The sequence below is a fragment of the Agrilus planipennis genome, unplaced genomic scaffold, assembly GCF_000699045.2.
Source record: "Agrilus planipennis isolate EAB-ADULT unplaced genomic scaffold, Apla_2.0 scaffold443, whole genome shotgun sequence".
Lineage (NCBI taxonomy): Eukaryota > Metazoa > Arthropoda > Insecta > Coleoptera > Buprestidae > Agrilus > Agrilus planipennis.
The window spans coordinates 25804-46732 of NW_020439216.1; the positions used below are offsets into that span (position 1 = coordinate 25804).

The following is a 20929-nucleotide window of genomic DNA, read 5'->3' on the forward strand; positions in this document are numbered from 1 at the left end:
ATGCCTTTAACTGTCAAAGATATCTTTCAAGAATGACACGTTCTCTTCTCGAAATATTAATGCGGTTTCGGAAGTATCACCGGATTTTTCCAAGATGCTATATAGCAGTCTTTTTAAAATAACCCGATATCATATCGGGAAATCCTTGTAAAGAAATGTAGATATTCACACATCCGCCTTATTTAAAATTTTTCTCATAACCGTTATACATAAATACACATTAGAAAACTAATTTCTAAGCGAAGATCAAACACCAATAAAGCAAATTATTTTAGTATTGAAAACACTACTTGGGTCATGTATACGGGATCTCTTTCAATTAAACATAAAACGTCTAGTAACAGATTTCACTATCGTTTGAGGTTGCCGTTTGAAGGTTGTTAGATCTCTTACTATGTACGTCATTATCATAAAGTCGTCAGTTCTAAGATTGGTTGGACAATTGGACATTCAGCTCCACTTTTTCCTATTCTGAGCTTATCTTCGCATTTTTCTAAAACTATATAGAACATTCCATATACTTAACTATTAATCTTAACTAGAACTGAGCACAGCATGATGGAAAAAGGGTGGAAGAACTATCAAGATCAATTTGGGTTTCGGAGAAATAAACAAACGCAGGAGGTCAATCTAGCTTTACGGTTAATAATAGAGAAAATGATAGAAAAAGGAAAGAGTAGGTACATAGGATTTGTAGATTTAGAAAAGGCTTTTGATAATGTTAAATGGAACAGGATGTTAAATATACCTAAAAATATAAGGATGAGATACAGAGATAGGAGAGTGATACTTAGTTTGTATAAAGAGCAACAGGCAGTTATAGAGTTGTGTAGAGAAGTAAATATTAGGAAGGGAGTCAGACAAGGATGCACACTATCACCGCTACTTTTTAATCTAAACATTGAAGACACGATCAACATCATTAAAGACAGTACAACTGTAGGGATAGATTTAAAGTCAAATAAGTCAGGACAGAAGGAGTAGTAGGAATATAAAGCAGAGGAAGCGCAGGGTCGAGTCGCCTTTAATAAAAAGAAGTCATTTCTATGCTCGCGAGCGATTAATTTAGAAATTCGAAAAAGATTGTTAAAGGTGTATGTTTGGAGCGCGGCGAAACATGGACGGTGGGCGCGGCGGAAAAAAAGGTTAGAGGCGTTCGACATGTGGTGTTACAGGCGAATGATAAGGAGGATACCGTGGATAGAGAAGGTTAGAAATGAAGAGGTATTAGAAAGAGTAAGAGAATACAGGACTCTATGGAAGTCAATAAAAAATAGGCGAGATAGTTTGGTGGGACACCTTTTCAGGCATGAATGTCTAGTTAGAGACATATTAGAAGCACAAGCTGAAGTTAAGAGTAGATGTAGACCCAGATTGCATTATTGTTTACAAATAGTTAAAGATGTGGGATGTTATAGTTTTAGGAAAATGCGAAGGTTAGCTCAGGAGTGGAGGTGCGTGTCCAACCAATCTTAGGACTGACGACATTATGATGGTGGATGAACTATATATCATTCTTCCATTTCTGTACTTCAACCGCACATTTTTAAAGACATTTACCATTTTTAAAAGCTTTTTTTAATCTACGAATCGTATGTACATGCTCTTTCCTTTATTTATCGTTTCTAAAAAAAGGTAAAAACGATAATTATTCACGAAAAATACGAAAAGAGCATAAATCTGAATCTACCGATGGCCGGCTATTAGTCATTGTTCTACACAATTTTATACAGATTCATTATTCTTTATGCCATTAGAAATGCATACACGTTTTTTTACTGACAAAAGACTCCACCTTCCGTGACCGGGTTAGAATATTTGATTTTTTAATCACTGTTATTCGCAGAGAACAATGAGTTCTTACGTGTTCTTAGTCAAAAGTTTAGTCACAAGTATTAGACGTTGGTCGCGTTGTCGAACTTGGTTATTCTCATAGGACAGTTCCAACTAGGATTTGAAATATCCTAGTAGGTATCAGTCATAAATATCGATACTGAGTACAGGATGCTATCGTATCGATACTCAAAAAGTATGGACCCCAAAACAACGATGTTACTTAATAACGAGTACCTACTTGCTTTGTGGAGTCGAAGAACAAATAGAAAAACATAACATTTGTAATCAGAACTTTTTTTAATTATTAAGTAAAAGAGAAGCATAAGATGTAAAATCGGCATACTTTTACTTTCATATTCGCCTTTCCCCTAATATTTATTCAATGGACGAATCAAAACCGCCCAGTGGATAAAATGTTATAATTTATAATTTTCAAAGACAACAGCTCGCCCTGTGTTGTTGGGCTTTATCAAGGTCAACTGTTTGGCTGTTTTTGAGAAATAAAAACTTTTAACTCCTGGTCGGCTTTGATTCACCTGCTTTACATTTATTACAAATTGTTACGCGCAAACTTAAGGATGTTTGGGAGGTACAATCGGAGAGAAGAGTACATAAAATTAGAAATTCGTGATTAATTAGGTTTTGCAGCATATCATGAGGTAAATAAATACTATCTATACTAAAAAAAAGTATACGGTTTGAGAGAAAATTTGGAATTTGACCAAAAACTTTGAATAAAATAAGAAATAACGAATAATATGGAAAATTTTTAACTGACTTTTGGCAGTGAATATGCCTTGATTTCAACTTCGAAACAAAAAAATATTTAGTTTCAATCTCTATTAATAATGAGCGTAAAACTTTTTAATATGTTTAAATAATAATTAAAACTTTAAAATTGCATTTATTTCAGACAATTATAAATATTATCATTATATTATCAAGTAAAAACGAGATTTTCAGCTAATTTTTCATTTTTTCCTCGATAACCATTTAGTGAATTTGAATAACCTTACGCTAAAGTGATTCTCCAGAGTTCAAGTTACTTATTATAAAAGTTTGAAATTTCTGGTAGCTTTTTTTCTGTTAATAAAAATAAATTTAATCTGTTCGGTTAACGAATCTCCATAAAATGACGTGTAAAATTACAATTTTTTAAAATTTCAATAACTTTTTAACGGTTTAGTGAATCGATTTGTAATTTTTACAGGGGTTTTAGAATTAAATGAGGAACGTTCTTCCAAATTTTTATTTGTCTCGTAGCATTTTGACATACCTCTCAAACATCCTTAACATGAAATATTATTTTAATTAGCAGTGCGCCACCTGGATTAAACGATTGCAGACATAACAAGTATAAGAACAACATATACAAACAAATTGATACAGGCTTTCCTGAACAGTAGATGAACTGATGCTGTCTTGATTCGGCTTTAACGACAGTCGTCGGTTGGAGTTGCTTCTTAACGTTCCAACTCCAACCGATGACAGTCTTTAGACCCGAATCGGGACTGCATCAGTTCAAAATATACGCAGTACAAAAATAAAAACTAACAGAAAAAATATTTTTATTTTTATTGTTTCCCACTTTAAAATTTGTTCTGAACTACCCCTAATAGTATTGTGTATAAACACCTACAATATATTGTAACATTAGTAGTAAGTAGGTACTCGATGTTTGAGGAAGCCAAGAGTGACGAAACAATTGTTAATTTTTAAATAAAAGTTTCAGAAAATCTTTAAGTTTTAGTTTTATTTATTTTGATATGGATTTTCATCAAGTAAAGGTCGAATCTATTCAAATAAAAAAAAAACTTAAAACTTTTAGGTGTTTCAAGGATGTTAAATATACCTAAAAATATAAGGATGAGATACAGAGATAGGAGAGTGATACTTAGTTTGTATAAAGAGCAACAGGCAGTTATAGAGTTGTGTAGAGAAGTAAATATTAGGAAGGGAGTCAGACAAGGATGCACACTATCACCGCTACTTTTTAATCTAAACATTGAAGACACGATCAACATCATTAAAGACAGTACAACTGTAGGGATAGATTTAAAGTCAAATAAGTCAGGACAGAAGGAGTAGTAGGAATATAAAGCAGAGGAAGCGCAGGGTCGAGTCGCCTTTAATAGAAAGAAGTCATTTCTATGCTCGCGAGCGATTAATTTAGAAATTCTAAAAAGATTGTTAAAGGTGTATGTTTGGAGCGCGGCGAAACATGGACGGTGGGCGCGGCGGAAAAAAAGGTTAGAGGCGTTCGACATGTGGTGTTACAGGCGAATGATAAGGAGGATACCGTGGATAGAGAAGGTTAGAAATGAAGAGGTATTAGAAAGAGTAAGAGAATACAGGACTCTATGGAAGTCAATAAAAAATAGGCGAGATAGTTTGGTGGGACACCTTTTCAGGCATGAATGNAGTGACACCCGAAATCCACACCGGGTAGCACCCATGTCATTGAACACAAGCTATCGATACCATTACTTTGGTTTAGAAAAAGCCTCAATCAATCTAAAGCTACTGATTAACATCGAGTTCAATAAATAATTTGAATACCTAAACAGATGCTGGTATTACCCAGATGGTTGTTGACAGATTACTTATTTACCGAAACACATGAAAAATGATCTGACACAGTATCAATATCGACGTGTGTTGTTGAGCTGTTTGCATCATGGCTATGTTATGCATTCGTGGAGGACAACTTCTTGGTGTTTGCTAGCGTAAAACGCGTAAGTACATTCAAAATCAAGACTTGGTTAGCAGCTTCGTCTGCTGAGCCAAGCCTCTTCGTCAGTGAGCAAACGGTCAGACACAGAAAACACTTCATAAAACGCGGTTCGCGATGTTAACATTCGCGATTGTACCTTTTTTTACTATAGATTATATCTCGATGAGAGTTTAAACAAACAGCGGCAAAACTTTTGTAAGTTTAAGTACCTATTAGATCTTAAGTGAAAGTGGAGTAATTTTTAAAAAGGATAATACAGTATCAAAAATTTAAACGTCTATCATGTAAGTTCTCTTTTTGTTAACCCTTTACAATTCAACAAATACAGTTATTTATTGTTTCAGCAGTCCAAAAGATATAAAAGAAATAGTTTTCTTTAAAAAACAAAAAAAAAACTATGTTAATATACCAAAATAATTCTAAAAGTGTTTAAATTAGTAGTACCTATAGGTACTTTTTGATAAGAAAATAGAAAATCTCTGATGATTACGATTCTGCAAGCAGTTCATGTTAGCTATCATTAAAAATTTTGTAATAATAACGTAATAATCGGTACCTACGATATATCTAGTAGGTGTTCGTATGAATTTTCGCGGATAACAAGTCAATTTTTGTAATGGCTGTTAATACCGGCGCCTTCTTAAAATAACCTTTTTAGTTAAACTGAAGCTTGTTCTTTGTCGACTTCAATTTAAATCGTTTAACGATGTTATGCAGTTTGTTTTGCATTCTATACATTAAATAATATAATTGCCTGTTACAGTAAGACAATAATAAATTATCTGTTGTTCCATAAATCTATTGCATTAAATGACGGTGCAATGTACAATCCTATTCCTATCATTAGAGTAGGTGATCTTGGAAAATAAAAAGACCTCTGACCTTTAACCAGTTACAAAAACACTAATCAAACGCACGTACGTACGTACAATAAGTCGGCTATATTAAATCATAGTTCATATAATAGAAGTTATAAAGCAATACCTATCACCTAGTCCGGGCAATATGGTTTTATATTTTAATTATTTAAAAGGCACGCTTGCTGACTGATAGTCTACAACGCGCTAATATGAGACGCGCGAGTGAAAGAAAGACAACAGTAGGCAGTGGGAATATAAATTATAAAATCTTTTAATAGAAAAAAAAAAATCGGTTGTCTGTAAAGTCGGTTTACTGATGATAGTTGAACGTGACAACGTCATAAGAAAATACTGATGGAATGGTTTCATTTTTCAAAAGAGAATTTTAATTTTATTTGTTTGATAGATATTTTGTATGGATATAGAGAAGGAGGTAAATGGAAATGTATTATTGTATAGCAGCTGTCCACGCGGACGCATCGCTCACTCAAGTAGGAGAGAGACAGATGTCGAACGCTGCCGAACGCGGAGACCGATTGTGCCTCTTTGTCGCTCGTTCCGCGCTCTCGCTTGCGCTTCAAGCCTTAAATGGAACGCCTCAGAGCGAGGTAACGCCGCATGAGTCATGTTTTTTCGTGCGTGCATCGAAGTATAAGACGTTGTCACGTCAAAAAAATACAACGTGCGATTATACAACACGCTACTGAAGTGAAACTTCTTCAAACACACAAACATACCGGGATAGGGGTTAATGAATTGGTTTAATGGTATTATTTGTACACTATGCTTCGCAGGGGTGCAATGCTGATGGTAAATATACTATAGCAGAGATGGCGAACCTTTAAGTATCGACGTGCCATTTTTATCAAGAAAAGTTTAATCAGGTCATAGACGTGCTATCAAATAATTTTGTCTGTGATTATTGGGAAAATAATAAAAATAGAACTTGAGTATTTCCGAAAATTCTATGAACTAAGAAAATCTCAGAAACATTAGTGACGTGCCCAAAATATTGTGTCGCGTGCCACTAATGGCACGCGTGCCATTGGTTCGCCAACCCTGTACTATAGAATGTCTTTATATACAACAATCACAGTTTTTTTGTCATTAGACAATACAAACCGGCCGGTACCGGCGCAACCGCTATGGCCCTGCATTTTAAGTCTGTAATATCTTCAAAATATTCATTTAAATTACATGCTGTAAAGGGCCATATTGATCTATATTAAATGCACAAAGTATTTAAAAATACTTAATTGGATAAGGATTAATGCTGTATTGCTTAAAATCGCTTCGTAAGTAAGCCATTATTTCTCGTAAAAAGTAAATGATAAAAAATGGTTATTGTGGGTTATCCCTAAGAGAAATATATATACCATCGCGGACTTTTGTAGACCTTTTTAAGGTGTACAATACTGTAGTATATTATTTTGATCTCTCGTAGGGTTCAGCCAGCGTTTGCATGTATTATACATATAAACCTTTATCTTGAATTACTCTATCAATAAAAACGCATTAAAATCCGTTGTGTAGAAAAACTATTTAGTTTCAATATTTATTAATAATGAGCGTAAAACTTTTAATGTTTAAATAATAGTTGAAACTTTAAAATTGTATTTTTTTCAGACAATTATAATACTTTCAAGAATGACACGTTCTCTTCTCGAAATATTAATGCGGTTTCGGAAGTATCACCGGATTTTTCCAAGATGCTATATAGCAGTCTTTTTAAAATAACCCGATATCATATCGGGAAATCCTTGTAAAGAAATGTAGATATTCACACATCCGCCTTATTTAAAATTTTTCTCATAACCGTTATACATAAATACACATTAGAAAACTAATTTCTAAGCGAAGATCAAACACCAATAAAGCAAATTATTTTAGTATTGAAAACACTACTTGGGTCATGTATACGGGATCTCTTTCAATTAAACATAAAACGTCTAGTAACAGATTTCACTATCGTTTGAGGTTGCCGTTTGAAGGTTGTTAGATCTCTTACTATGTACGTCATTATCATAAAGTCGTCAGTTCTAAGATTGGTTGGACAATTGGACATTCAGCTCCACTTTTTCCTATTCTGAGCTTATCTTCGCATTTTTCTAAAACTATATAGAACATTCCATATACTTAACTATTAATCTTAACTAGAACTGAGCACAGCATGATGGAAAAAGGGTGGAAGAACTATCAAGATCAATTTGGGTTTCGGAGAAATAAACAAACGCAGGAGGTCAATCTAGCTTTACGGTTAATAATAGAGAAAATGATAGAAAAAGGAAAGAGTAGGTACATAGGATTTGTAGATTTAGAAAAGGCTTTTGATAATGTTAAATGGAACAGGATGTTAAATATACCTAAAAATATAAGGATGAGATACAGAGATAGGAGAGTGATACTTAGTTTGTATAAAGAGCAACAGGCAGTTATAGAGTTGTGTAGAGAAGTAAATATTAGGAAGGGAGTCAGACAAGGATGCACACTATCACCGCTACTTTTTAATCTAAACATTGAAGACACGATCAACATCATTAAAGACAGTACAACTGTAGGGATAGATTTAAAGTCAAATAAGTCAGGACAGAAGGAGTAGTAGGAATATAAAGCAGAGGAAGCGCAGGGTCGAGTCGCCTTTAATAGAAAGAAGTCATTTCTATGCTCGCGAGCGATTAATTTAGAAATTCTAAAAAGATTGTTAAAGGNCTGTCCAGTTAACGAATTTCCATAAAAGACGTGTGAAATTACAATTTTTTAAAATTTCAATAACTTTTTAACGGTTCAGTGAATCGATTTGTAATTTTTACAAGAGTTTTAGAATTGAATGAGGAACGTTCTTCCAAATTTTTTTTTGTGTCGTAGCATTTTGACATACCTCCCAAACATCCTTAATGCTCCTACCAGTCGGAGGAGAACTGATATATTGGAATAATGTCACTAGGTTAGGTTGGGAGGTGCATATGCATTGGTGACGTCATTGTTTGGTTAGGTTAGGTTTGGAGGTGCATATGCATTGGTGACGTCATCGTTTGATTAGGTAGATTTATAACCTATCGACATTCCCACATATCAGGGCAGGGGCATTGAAGAAACTCCGGTCTGTCATAAATCCGCCTACCTAACAATGACGTAACCAATGCATATACACCTCCAAACCTGACCTGACCTAACCTAACAACCTATATACATCTCCAAACAGCCTGCCGCATTGTTTCCTATTTTACATATCATAGGCCACCACATTTTATTTTTCAAAGTTTGAAAACCATGCTTCATTATCATTTCCGTGCTTAACATATATATATCAAAACGATCAGCATAATCACCTCTGCAACATACTAAAAGAAGGCAAGATAGGTAGTTATCTTAATAACTTTTTAACCTTAAAAGTGACAGCTGCTTTTGCCATCATTGGACTCCTGTTGACCTAGGCTAATCATATTTATAGGTGGCGCTATTTAATTCATGTTCCAAATACTACAGTTTTTCCAACAGCGATTTTCATGTATATTCAGACTTTCAAAAATTCATAACTCGAAAAATATTAACTTTACATAAAAAAATAAAGACTTTTTTTATCGAGATTAAACCAAAGAATATAAAAAAAATGTTCCGACCAAAAAAGTTGTTTTTTGTCATTTGATTAAACAATTGTATTTTAAATAATATCCGACCGGATAACTGGTTGGTAACCTACATCGTATTAAGGAGAATCTTCCCAACAAAAATTTAATCCGAATAATTTTTCCCACCCATATTGCCTGGACTGAACACAATTGTATCGTACCAAACAAGAAAATAAAATATATTGTAAAAGAACATTAGATAATTAATTATGGATACACTGGGATCGATGATAATAATATATTATTATTATTCCTAATACTTCTGATTTCTATTAGGAAATTCTGTGTAATGCATACATATTAACACAGTCACTTAATAAATAAGTGCTCGATAAATTCTTTAGAATCTCATTATGGACTAAAAAACAGTGGTTCTTAATCGATGTTGTACGGAACACTAGTGCTCCGAGGATGAGTTAGAGCACAGAATATGTTCCACCAAAATTAGTACTAAGTACTTATTAGTTAGACACTCCTGACGATGGCCTAATACGGCGAAATATATACAACATACGAATAGAATGCTTTCAATAAAACATATGTAAATTAGTAAGTTAATTAAAAATTCAAATAGTTATCACGGTATCTAATATATTAATGTGATATTTTTAATCATGTAAATAACGTCAATAAAATGGTATGGAAGATACAAATGCCATGTGCGAAGCTGACTCGTGCGCCATGAGTTCCGAACTTTAACAAATAAAAAGTTTCGAAAAGATTTCTTATCCAATCCATACTGCATTAAAAATTACTATTTCGTGTAGAGTTTTTTTATTGTTTTCAATCCCAAATTATACATTCGGTATAGTTGATAATGCGAAATGTGGAATCTATTATTATAAATTCTTTTTATTCAATATAAATAATTTCTACACAAAGCTTTATTCTAAAATTTTCAATTTTTCGTATTTTTGAGATCAGTAGAAATTTTTAAGAAAGTAGAGATTCACCGAATAGTGGTTTTGCCAGATACCTAGTAATTTGGTACCCAGCATTAACCCTATTGGGAACCAGGGAGTGACGATATCACTAAACAAATGCCATGTAAGAGTAAAAATGTTCGAAGTTATTAAAATCAACTATTAAAACGAAAAATAACACAAAAGTATTTCATTTGATATACCAAATCAAAAATCGAATGTTATAGTATCTACAGAATTAGGGTTACAGGCAAAATCACTCCAAAAAAGATTGTAGCTTTAGATTAGGTAACGGTTGATTTTTTGAATTAATCATAGAAGTGATCGAATACGACTAATATCTATATACTACAGCACAGAATACATATATACTTTCTTTTCACGTTTTGTAAAAAGTTATGTACAATAAGTATACGTTTTGTATAAGAATTCTGAAACCTAACTAACGATACAAAAAACCGTCTAAATGCGTTTTATACAAATTTGTAAGTATGTAAATGGTTCGTCTGTTACTGGAATCGAGTCTCGAAGATTTTTCCCGAGTATGTTTTAATTTCCTTCCCGCCATTTTAGTGCCCAAAACCTATTATTACAATATTACAATTAAAAAATAATTTTTTCTGATATAACTACTATCTACTATTATGGTTTCCGAATTTTTTTATTTACTTGTGCTTACATTGCTTCTTGGCAAATTTCACGATCATATAGGTCAACGGGAAGTGCCCTGTAGGTTTTAATTCCCTTGTGAGTGTCAAATTACGTTGACTTAGAAGTTTGATTTTTTCACAGCTCCGAGGGAATGTAGTGAAAGCAGGTCTTGACATATGCCAGAGACAAGGACAACGTGTAATCCAGTAAGGATTCGTTTTTTTTTTTCTTTTGAAATACAGAACCCTACAAATTGTCGAAATTTTCTGCAGTCAATAGATTAAGTTATATGTTTTCGTTAACGGACTAATACAGAAAACAGTAGTGATGACATTAACGAATTGTACTCAAAAAATACAATTTTTTGAAATAACAGTTGAAGAATTTTAGATTCTTTTTCAAAAAGCTATTAAAATTTTATTATCGATACGGTACGTACCTGTTTATACGAGATTTGGTTTTCTACATTAACGAATATTAAAACACAGAAACCATGAAAGGCAACCAAATATAAAAGAGGAAACGAAAATAACTGTTTCATATGTAAGGCCAGTTACAGGAAACATTATTTTATTAACTCGCCAGGACCAAATATCCTATTTTTAAAGATTTTTATTTCGTACTTACTAACACACGTAAAATTTTATAATTTTTGAAGTGAAACTTCCTTTATCGAAGGATTGAAGGAAATTTATTAGGGTATAAAACCGAAAAGTGTAACTTTAGGATGAGTTATAGCATCACGCATCATGCATCACGCGTCACGCGCCACGTGTGACCCCTGGTGGTGCCATTTCGACAAATTGTCAGCAAATCGCGCCTACGTTGTACTGTATATGTATTGCATATGCGCTTGTGTTTGTTTTGATTTATAATTCCTCTCTGCGGTTTTTATGGTGGAAGCATAAAATTCTTTAACAAAACTACACCAATATTCTCCATACGTTCGCTCGAAATAAAGTTGTATTTTTCTGGTGTTTAGTAATTAGTTATTGTAATAGTTTAATTAAAAAATACTACTTTAATATAACATCCAAAGGAGTTACACTTCTTACGCGTAAACACTAATTCAGGCTCACCTTTTTTTTTAAACAAGTTTGTCAATTATGGTAGCAACATCAAGCATACTCGTTTAGTTGGATTGCATCATTTCATTTTCATTCCAATCCTCTTACTAAAGTGTAGTTAATCGGCTAAACGAAATAAATCGTTCAACTCAACTCATTCGTGAAAAATATTTAGTTGTGGTACTCGAACTCTTTATACGTAGATNAACCTTGAAAAAACTCCTGTGCTGTTAAGCGAAACGTAGGCAATCTGTTGGGATAGGTAGACAAACCACTAGAAATAGGGTCTAAATACAGAGAGTGTAATTCGACTACTAAAAATTTTACGGAAAAGTGGAGCAGAATATAATTAATTGAATTCGCGAACGGCGGGGCTCGTTATTTGAAACGAGAAGGGTGAAATAGACAAACATTATTGTAAAAAAAAAACTGAAATATCATATTTCTACAGAGGGGTAGACTTTGCTCCGTTCGCATCTCAAGTGAATAGGGATAAATTAAAAAGAATTAGAATATAATCGGATTTCTGAGAACGGAGTTTTACCAAAACCTACAACCTCAGACCAAGATAATGCAATAAATGTTTCGGGCATATTTTCATGCGATTTTACGATCTTCCACTTAAAGAATTTGGACTTCATCCTTTCAAGTTCAACTATCCTTCTTCACTTCAAACAGGATATGCCAAAAAACGTATTCAATTTTGTGAAACGATTTTGACTTGAACACAAGAAGATCCCGATTTTTGACCAAAATAATAACCGTCACTTTTAGGCCTCTGAAAATCCGCAGATTATTTGTGAGAGCAATTTGAAAGACAAATATAATGTTAATGTTTTTTGCTTTATAAATGACGCAAATTAGGTACCTTATCTATTAGGATAATTTAATTAGATACAGGAAGATACCTTCATATGTCACCGATGGAAGTTTAGCTACAGTTACTACCCCATCCTATCTATGACCCTAGAACGCGACGACCGAAAATTGACATTTAAGTTTAAGTTTAAACTTGTCAAAGGGTTGGTCATTTTTGACTAAACATTGCGATTAAATAACAACATCCTAAGGCTAAGGCATAGTTCCATCCTTTAATTAGATGTTTCAATAGTCAATTAAAGCCAGAAAGTCTAATCTTGAGAGTAGATAGCCTAAAATAGCCACGAAAATACGAACAATTTGATAAATTAAACATTACACTAAAGCAAATATAGAATATAATATTGATATTTGCATTGTATTGATCGTAAAAGCATTGTTTATGCTAAATTTTGTAGAACTTTACAATCAGCAGAGTTAGACACAAATTCGAACTAAAATTAGTAGATAATATATACAAAGTTAATATTTACGTATTCTTAATTGATGTGATTGTCAATCTTACTGAGCTACAGTAAAAGTAAAGTATCGGAATTACCCCATCCTTCGTTTAAAATTTACAAATTCATTTATTTCTAAAACACTAAATGTTTTCTTTTAGAAGATCTGATAGAAGTTCAAAATGTTCTATTATTATTATCTTAGTCAAGTAACCGGAAGTACATATACCGGTATTTTACAACTGGCCAGACCTTACAGAAACCAGCAAATTGCTGACCGAAAACTTAATTTTCTTTATTTAATTGTTTTGTGCGCCCACTACCTACATGTTAGCTACGTTGATGTTTAGTTTGGACACTGAGCGACGTCTCTTAGAATTTTGGGAGGACATGGGTTCGATGCCCTGATCTGTGGTTTCCACTTTTAAGAAATACTAGGGTTGTAATATTCCACAGATAATCGTTCATTTATCTTCTGTCTTCATTTCATTCGTCTCATCTTTCTCTTCCCAACCACCACCCAATCACTCCAGGAGGCTCAAAATGACCTTACGCACTACTCATTTCCCACCGCATAGCAATGGAACAGCCAATACACCAGCATTAGATAACGGCAATGGTTGAATGAACCTAACCTAACCTAACCACCACCCATCCATTCCAGGAGGCTAAAAATGGCCTAACGCACTACTCATTTCCCACCGCATAGCGATGGAACAGCCAATACACCAGCATTAGATAACGGCAATGGTTGAATGAACCTAACCTAACCACCACCCATCCATTCCAGGAGGCTAAAAATAGCCTAACGCACTACTCATTTCCCACCGCATAGCGATGGAACAGCCAACACATCAGCGTCAGATGACCGGAATGGTTGAATGAACCTAACCTAACCTAACCTAACCTAACCACCCATCCATTTGCGAAAACACTGATTTGATTCCAATCAAAGTTCTAGGGTAGTAGCATTCCACAGATACCCTTTCATTCTACTACTGTCTTCATCAAATCCGACTCTTCTTTCCTTCACTAACTACCAGAAGGCTCAAGAAGACCTTCCGCCCTATACACCACTCATTAAAATTAGATGAAGGGAATGACACACAAATGTTTCTAATTCCATTTTTTCCTGATATTGTGGCAGAATCTGATCAGTTCAGATGAAAAACTCGTTTTATTACACAATTACTTGCACACTTTTAAAGGGCCTTTTCAAGGTAAGTATAAAGTTAAAAATATGGTGATTGCTAACAGATAGTAATTAAAAACTTCACAATTAGTACACTACAATGACAATTACCAAAATACATTACACTTTTGAAAGGCGTATATGGAACACACATATTAGAACAAATAAAATTATGTAAACAATTTTAATATTTGTTGAAAAAGCCGTGTGGTGTCGTGAGACATCCGGTAGGAACGAAGTCCAACAAATGTTTCTCTAATACAAGCAGTGAGTTTAGAGAAAGTTTAAAACTTTTGTGTCACGTACAACTTTTGCTGGTCAACTCTTTAAATACTATCGCAATCTACAAAAAGAATTCCATTCCAGAACCTTGAAAAAACTCCTGTGCTGTTAAGCGAAACGTAGGCAATAGTGTAATTGTCTGTATAGTTCAAGATTTTCTATTGACCAACAAATTTTCTTCTAAATTTGTCAGTTTGAAAAGTACCTAATATCTTTATCTTTATAAGGCCTTAGCGTTATAAAATACTAAATACCTACAGATGGTGATATATAAGCAAATTTGGATCGTAATTTATTTAAACTATCCATGGTTTGCTGGTGAGAACTAAATAGTTCGAGATCACAATCCACATTTCAATAAATTGCTGGCCGAAACAACAACTGAAAGTTCTTTATAATTTTTTTTTCATTTTTAGTGGAATTGTCATCATGTCTATTGGCCAAGCAATTTCCTATTTCGTATTTATCACTGCATACGTGGTAATTGCAGAGACAGAAACTACGAACCAATGTTGCTTGAACGGCGTGCAATTGAAACGAATAAAACAATGCGCAGATGGTAGCAAGCCAACAATATCATGCGACAATGCTGCAATTCTCGATCCAAATTTGGAGAATTTTACTTTTGATGAAAAGAACTATCTAATGTTTGCAGACGAAACTTATGAACTGGGAAAGTGAGTTTCACTTTGTNTCCAACAAATGTTTCTCTAATACAAGCAGTGAGTTTAGAGAAAGTTTAAAACTTTTGTGTCACGTACAACTTTTGCTGGTCAACTCTTTAAATACTATCGCAATCTACAAAAAGAATTCCATTCCAGAACCTTGAAAAAACTCCTGTGCTGTTAAGCGAAACGTAGGCAATAGTGTAATTGTCTGTATAGTTCAAGATTTTCTATTGACCAACAAATTTTCTTCTAAATTTGTCAGTTTGAAAAGTACCTAATATCTTTATCTTTATAAGGCCTTAGCGTTATAAAATACTAAATACCTACAGATGGTGATATATAAGCAAATTTGGATCGTAATTTATTTAAACTATCCATGGTTTGCTGGTGAGAACTAAATAGTTCGAGATCACAATCCACATTTCAATAAATTGCTGGCCGAAACAACAACTGAAAGTTCTTTATAATTTTTTTTTCATTTTTAGTGGAATTGTCATCATGTCTATTGGCCAAGCAATTTCCTATTTCGTATTTATCACTGCATACGTGGTAATTGCAGAGACAGAAACTACGAACCAATGTTGCTTGAACGGCGTGCAATTGAAACGAATAAAACAATGCGCAGATGGTAGCAAGCCAACAATATCATGCGACAATGCTGCAATTCTCGATCCAAATTTGGAGAATTTTACTTTTGATGAAAAGAACTATCTAATGTTTGCAGACGAAACTTATGAACTGGGAAAGTGAGTTTCACTTTGTTTTCGCTTTGATTAAAACAAGGAAAACGTTAATGAATAAAAGGCTTCACTAATAATAATTCTTCAAACATAATAATTGCATAAGGAATATTTTTCAAAAGTAAATTGTCGCCTTTCTTCATTCGAATATTTTAATATTTGTTTAATATTATAAATAATTGTGGCTGTGCGATGGTTAGAAGTGGGATCAATCGATGACCCGTGGTGATGTGCTTGAATATATTGAAAATTGATGCGTACAATTTTGGTAAAGTTGGAAGTGGCCATTTTTCTATAGCACTACTTGTATCATGGAAGTGTAATTTTTGGCCATGTCGATAACCGCGATCGCACCAAAATTTTTAACCAAACTTTCAGGGTTGATGTACATTAATATAAAATCAGTGTTTCATACGATTCGGTGAATCTGGATCGGCGGCGTTTTTATCGCATGAAACTTCCTAACAATCCTAATTAAAGTGTTGTAGGTTTTTGTTGTGGATTGAAAAACACTGTATCTTTTGTAGACTCTATTGATTTACATACAATATATACAATGCCTTCAATCGGCGTACACTTGGTGAAACTACACGGTGAGAAAAGAACGCTGAATAAAACGGTGAAAACGAAACGTGCGGCTTGACAGCAACCTTCGTACTCTTTTGATGGTGCTGATGGCACGCTACTTAAGAGTGAAAAGGTGGTGAGATAGAGAAAGACAGCATAGAAGTATTAGTAGCCGGCAAGAGAAGGATAGGCGAATATTGGTCGAAAATACAGAAAAGTCATAAATAAAGGAGAAAACAAGGACAGATACATGACAGGTACATGACAATTTACAACAATCAGTTTTGGTTGAAGGAATTTACGCACCAACACCTAAGATGGCCGCTAGGGAGTATCAAACTCGTTTTGAAAACATTTTTTACGTATCAAATATATTCTTAAAGATGTTACTGATGGTGTTCATGGTTACTGAGCGAGTATTAAGATGTATTTTATGTGTGTCAGCAAGATAGTCAGCAAAAATTCCTTTACATATGCCATTTCCGACACCGAGAATATTGAAATATCCGAAAATGAAGATGACAAAATCTGAAATATCCGAGTGAATGATGAGACATGTCAAATAAACTCGAAGTAATATAAACATTAAAAAAATACATTTATTATGTCTCAATTATGCAAAATATGACTATTCGATTTCTTTATTAACTATAAATACACAATTATTTTTTGATAATGTCATAATGGTCATAAATAATATAATTAAATTTGGGTATTGAAAACTTCAGATTCTCATTCAAGGTGATTGAAAGCAGAGCTATTTTTATATAATGAAAATAATATGTAGGTTGTTAGTACTGTATACTTCGATTTAAATCCGAACAATTTACGTATGATATGAGCAATAAAGGCATGCTCATTTGGATTTATCAAACCGCTTTAGTCATGTCGAGAGACCGAGTTGATATGCCCGACAACCACATACAACTCATTTCAAACAGTTACAGATATGCCGCTTCCCTTTTCCTGGATACACCGCAATTCAAATTCAATAATAATAATCTATCTTGCTCACGCCTAGTGTTTATTTATTCTTTTGGTACATTACATCTCTAACCGTTCGAAATGATTTGTGAAACTAATTTTTTATCCCATGGGAACAGTATTTTTTTTTCCGGATAAGATGTACCCTATCCTTTTTTGTACCTCTGACAATGAGTGTACAAAATTCAATAATGATCTGTTGAGTAATTAAGGTGTGAATATAGTTCGGATTAGGATTAGTTAGGATTTTGAGAATTTTGTTAATTATTATTTATGTTCCTATTATGTAAATGACATGAAACACAGTACGTCACCAGAGGTCATCGACTGAGCCACTTCGAATTTTCGCCCAACCGCAATTGAATACTCAAGGCGTCCTGCCCTTTTTCTATTGGATGCTAAATATCGAGTAAAACGCTTTTTAAACGATATCTCCAAATATCTATAACTAGCATTTTTTAGTTGCAAGATTTCTAGGTATTATATGATTCAAAAATAATTCATAACTGAAATTTGTAGATATTGCATGACGAAGTTGAGCGAAAATGGGTCGGAAGTAGCCATACTCTGTGTAGAATATAACTTTTCCGAAACTCAACTCTCATATATCATTAGGGCGGTTTGCGCCCTTATAACTAGTATATGTCTCTCACTAACCATTTTAGTCTACATATTGGTGCCAACGCTGAGAGATCTTCAGGTAAATATCTAAATTAATTTTCAAAACTTTTTATCTTTTGCAAAACCCCTGACATTAAATGAAAAACCGCCAGGTTGGAATTGTTTACGGAAGATATTAAAAATTCTAAATACCATAAATATTAAAAATTTCAATCATTTGAAATATCTCTAACTAATTTTAACATTTACGTACCTAAATGTATAATCTAAATAAACAAATTACTACTATATACAGTAGAACCTCGATAACATAAAAACCAAGGGAAATGTAAAATAATTTGAGTTATTGGGGTTTTTACTTACTAAGGGTTTAACTTTAAGCTTTAAAATTATGGATTTCCAGTGACTTAGCAAACTCTTCAGCTTTAACCTTTAGTATAAGTCCACTAAAACTAATGTTTTTACATATTTCTACACTGTCTAAACCATGTAAACAAACATTTTTCTAAATTAGGAAATTCAGCAATTTTTCGTCTTTTACACAGAAGACTTTCTCCCGATTCAAACCACTTTTCACTGCTTACTGAGGTGCGATGCCCAAATTATTCGTTTAAGTTATAGAGGGCTCTTATTTTAAATGGAGGTTTTCTACTCCAAAATTTTATGAGGTTATTAACGTTATTGAGGTTTAAGTTATCAAGGTTCTACTGTAATAATGTTCTAACAAACTTTACATTTACCTATTTATATGTAAAATATTTTAATTATTACTACACTACTCTAGTACAACCCGCAGTCGAAATTCGATCAACTGAATAAATTTGCTTGATACTTTATTTAATAAAATAAGGATTTTTTTACAGGGCAAATGTATTATGCACGCCCTCTTTGGATTGACACTGGCATTCATAGTTATGAGCATAATTCAATTTAGCACAAGTATTCACGACACCCTATGTGTTATTTTACCATTCGCTATGTACTTTTTCTTCATGATTGCCTTTTTTTGGCTTAACATACTGTCTTACAACAAATGGAAAACAGTAGTGTAAGCATTGTCAAACCTATAATACTATATCTACATAAACTGATAAAAATAGTACGTTCTTATAGAAATCCACAGTTTTCAAGAAATAGAAGGGATTCGCTACGTGCCTACTGCTTATATGGTTATGGTATGCCATTTCTTCTACTCGTGGTATCTTTGATAACCCATCACGTTTCTGGCAGCCATATAAAGCCAGGATTCGGAAACAATATTTGCTGGTTTGACAGTAAGTTTCATTTAAGCATATGTTTTAAAACAATTTTATGTATCTAAATCATCATTGAATTAAACTAATCCGTCTAGTGACTTGGGCACAAGATATGGGGAAACTTTACGGTAACATGTTCGGATAATAGACAGCAGAAAACTATCGAAACGGATGATATTAAAATCGTGATCCGCGTTTAAAGATTTCGACAGAATACTTATCAGTTATCACCATAAACTTTTTGTTCTATTTGGTTACATGCCTACCACGTAGGAATAGCTTCGCCGTAGATTCAGTTTCTTTCTAGATACCGAAAATCACTCACTTCTTCTAATGCTTCGTCTCCTATCTTTATATTCCCTCTTTCCCTACTTTTTCTTCTCTTGCATACCAGTATTTTTGTTTTACTTTTATTTATTTTCATACAATACTCAATATCGTCTCCATTTTATTTAAAGCTATCTCTAAGTCCTCCTTGCTAGATGCTAATACTGCTATATCATCTGCAAATCTAAGCATACTAATCTTGTGCCCCTGTATATCTATCCCTACAGTTGTACTGTCTTTAATGATGTTGATCGCGTCTTCGATGTATAGATTAAAAAGTAGCGGTGACTGTGTGCATCCCTGTCTGACTCCCTTCCTAATATTTACTTCTCTATGTTGCAGCCAAAGCTCTATAATTGCCTGTTACTCTTTGTACAAACTAAGTATCACTCTTCTATCTCTGTAACTCCTCCCTGCATTTTTAAGTATCTTTATTTTAAATACCAGTAGATGGTGATATATTGTCATAAGTAGATATTATATCAATATGCTTTAAAAGGGCTCCTTCAATTTTGTTAGTGACTTTTCGAGACTGTCTATGACGTAGCGTGTTGATGTAATCTAATAACATCGAATAGCGATGCAAGTCTGGTAATTTTGATGACTTATTTTCGAAGAACTTTATACTGTTTTTAAAAAAATATTCATAAAAAAAATGTTGCGATAAAACAAAAATCTCCATTTAAATATGATTTTTCCTCCTATTTCATAGTTTTTCATAGATTTGTCCGCTATGGCAGCTAATAACTGATACAATTGTCGAAATCCCTTTGTAATTTTATGAAACAAGCTAAGGATTTTTCTTATTAAACACTACATTTTATAATTTCATGTATATGTATGTGTAACATATCAAACAGGTATTATATTTAATGAAATCTTTAAGATCGACAAGCTACATGGGCATATTTTTACGGTCCCTTATCGATACTGTTAGTCGCAAACATTTTCTTTTTTATCTGGACAGCGAAGGTTCTTTGGAGCGAGATTGGAGAGAACCATCCGAAATGTTCCTCTCTCAAGTACCGGTATGTTACATACAGGGGCGGACTAAGGCCTAGGCAACCTAGGCACTTGCCTAGGACCCATAATTTTTGTAGTCCGAAAAATGTGTAGATATTTAATTTTTTAATTTTAATAATTAATTTTTATCTTTATTTAACAGAAAAAAGTGATATTCATTACTGAAACGTATCTAAATTATGCCGAGTGGATGATTGATTGATAAAGTCGACAACACGCCCGAAAACTATTTCATGATGAAATTACAGAA

At 33.4% G+C, this 20929-nt stretch overlaps 1 protein-coding gene across 6 annotated transcripts; it reads left to right on the top strand.

Annotated features, from left to right (window-relative positions):
* Positions 1 to 4469: 4469 nt before the first annotated feature.
* On the top strand, positions 4470 to 20684 carry LOC108743156 (probable G-protein coupled receptor Mth-like 2; the record flags this gene model as incomplete). Of its 6 annotated transcripts, none has more annotated exon segments than XM_025978154.1 (6): positions 4470 to 4571; positions 14910 to 15170; positions 17972 to 18152; positions 18937 to 19121; positions 19187 to 19347; positions 20543 to 20684. In XM_025978154.1, coding segments are annotated over 5 exon segments (917 nt in total), but the record flags the coding sequence as incomplete, so codon positions are not given.
* Positions 20685 to 20929: the final 245 nt, after the last annotated feature.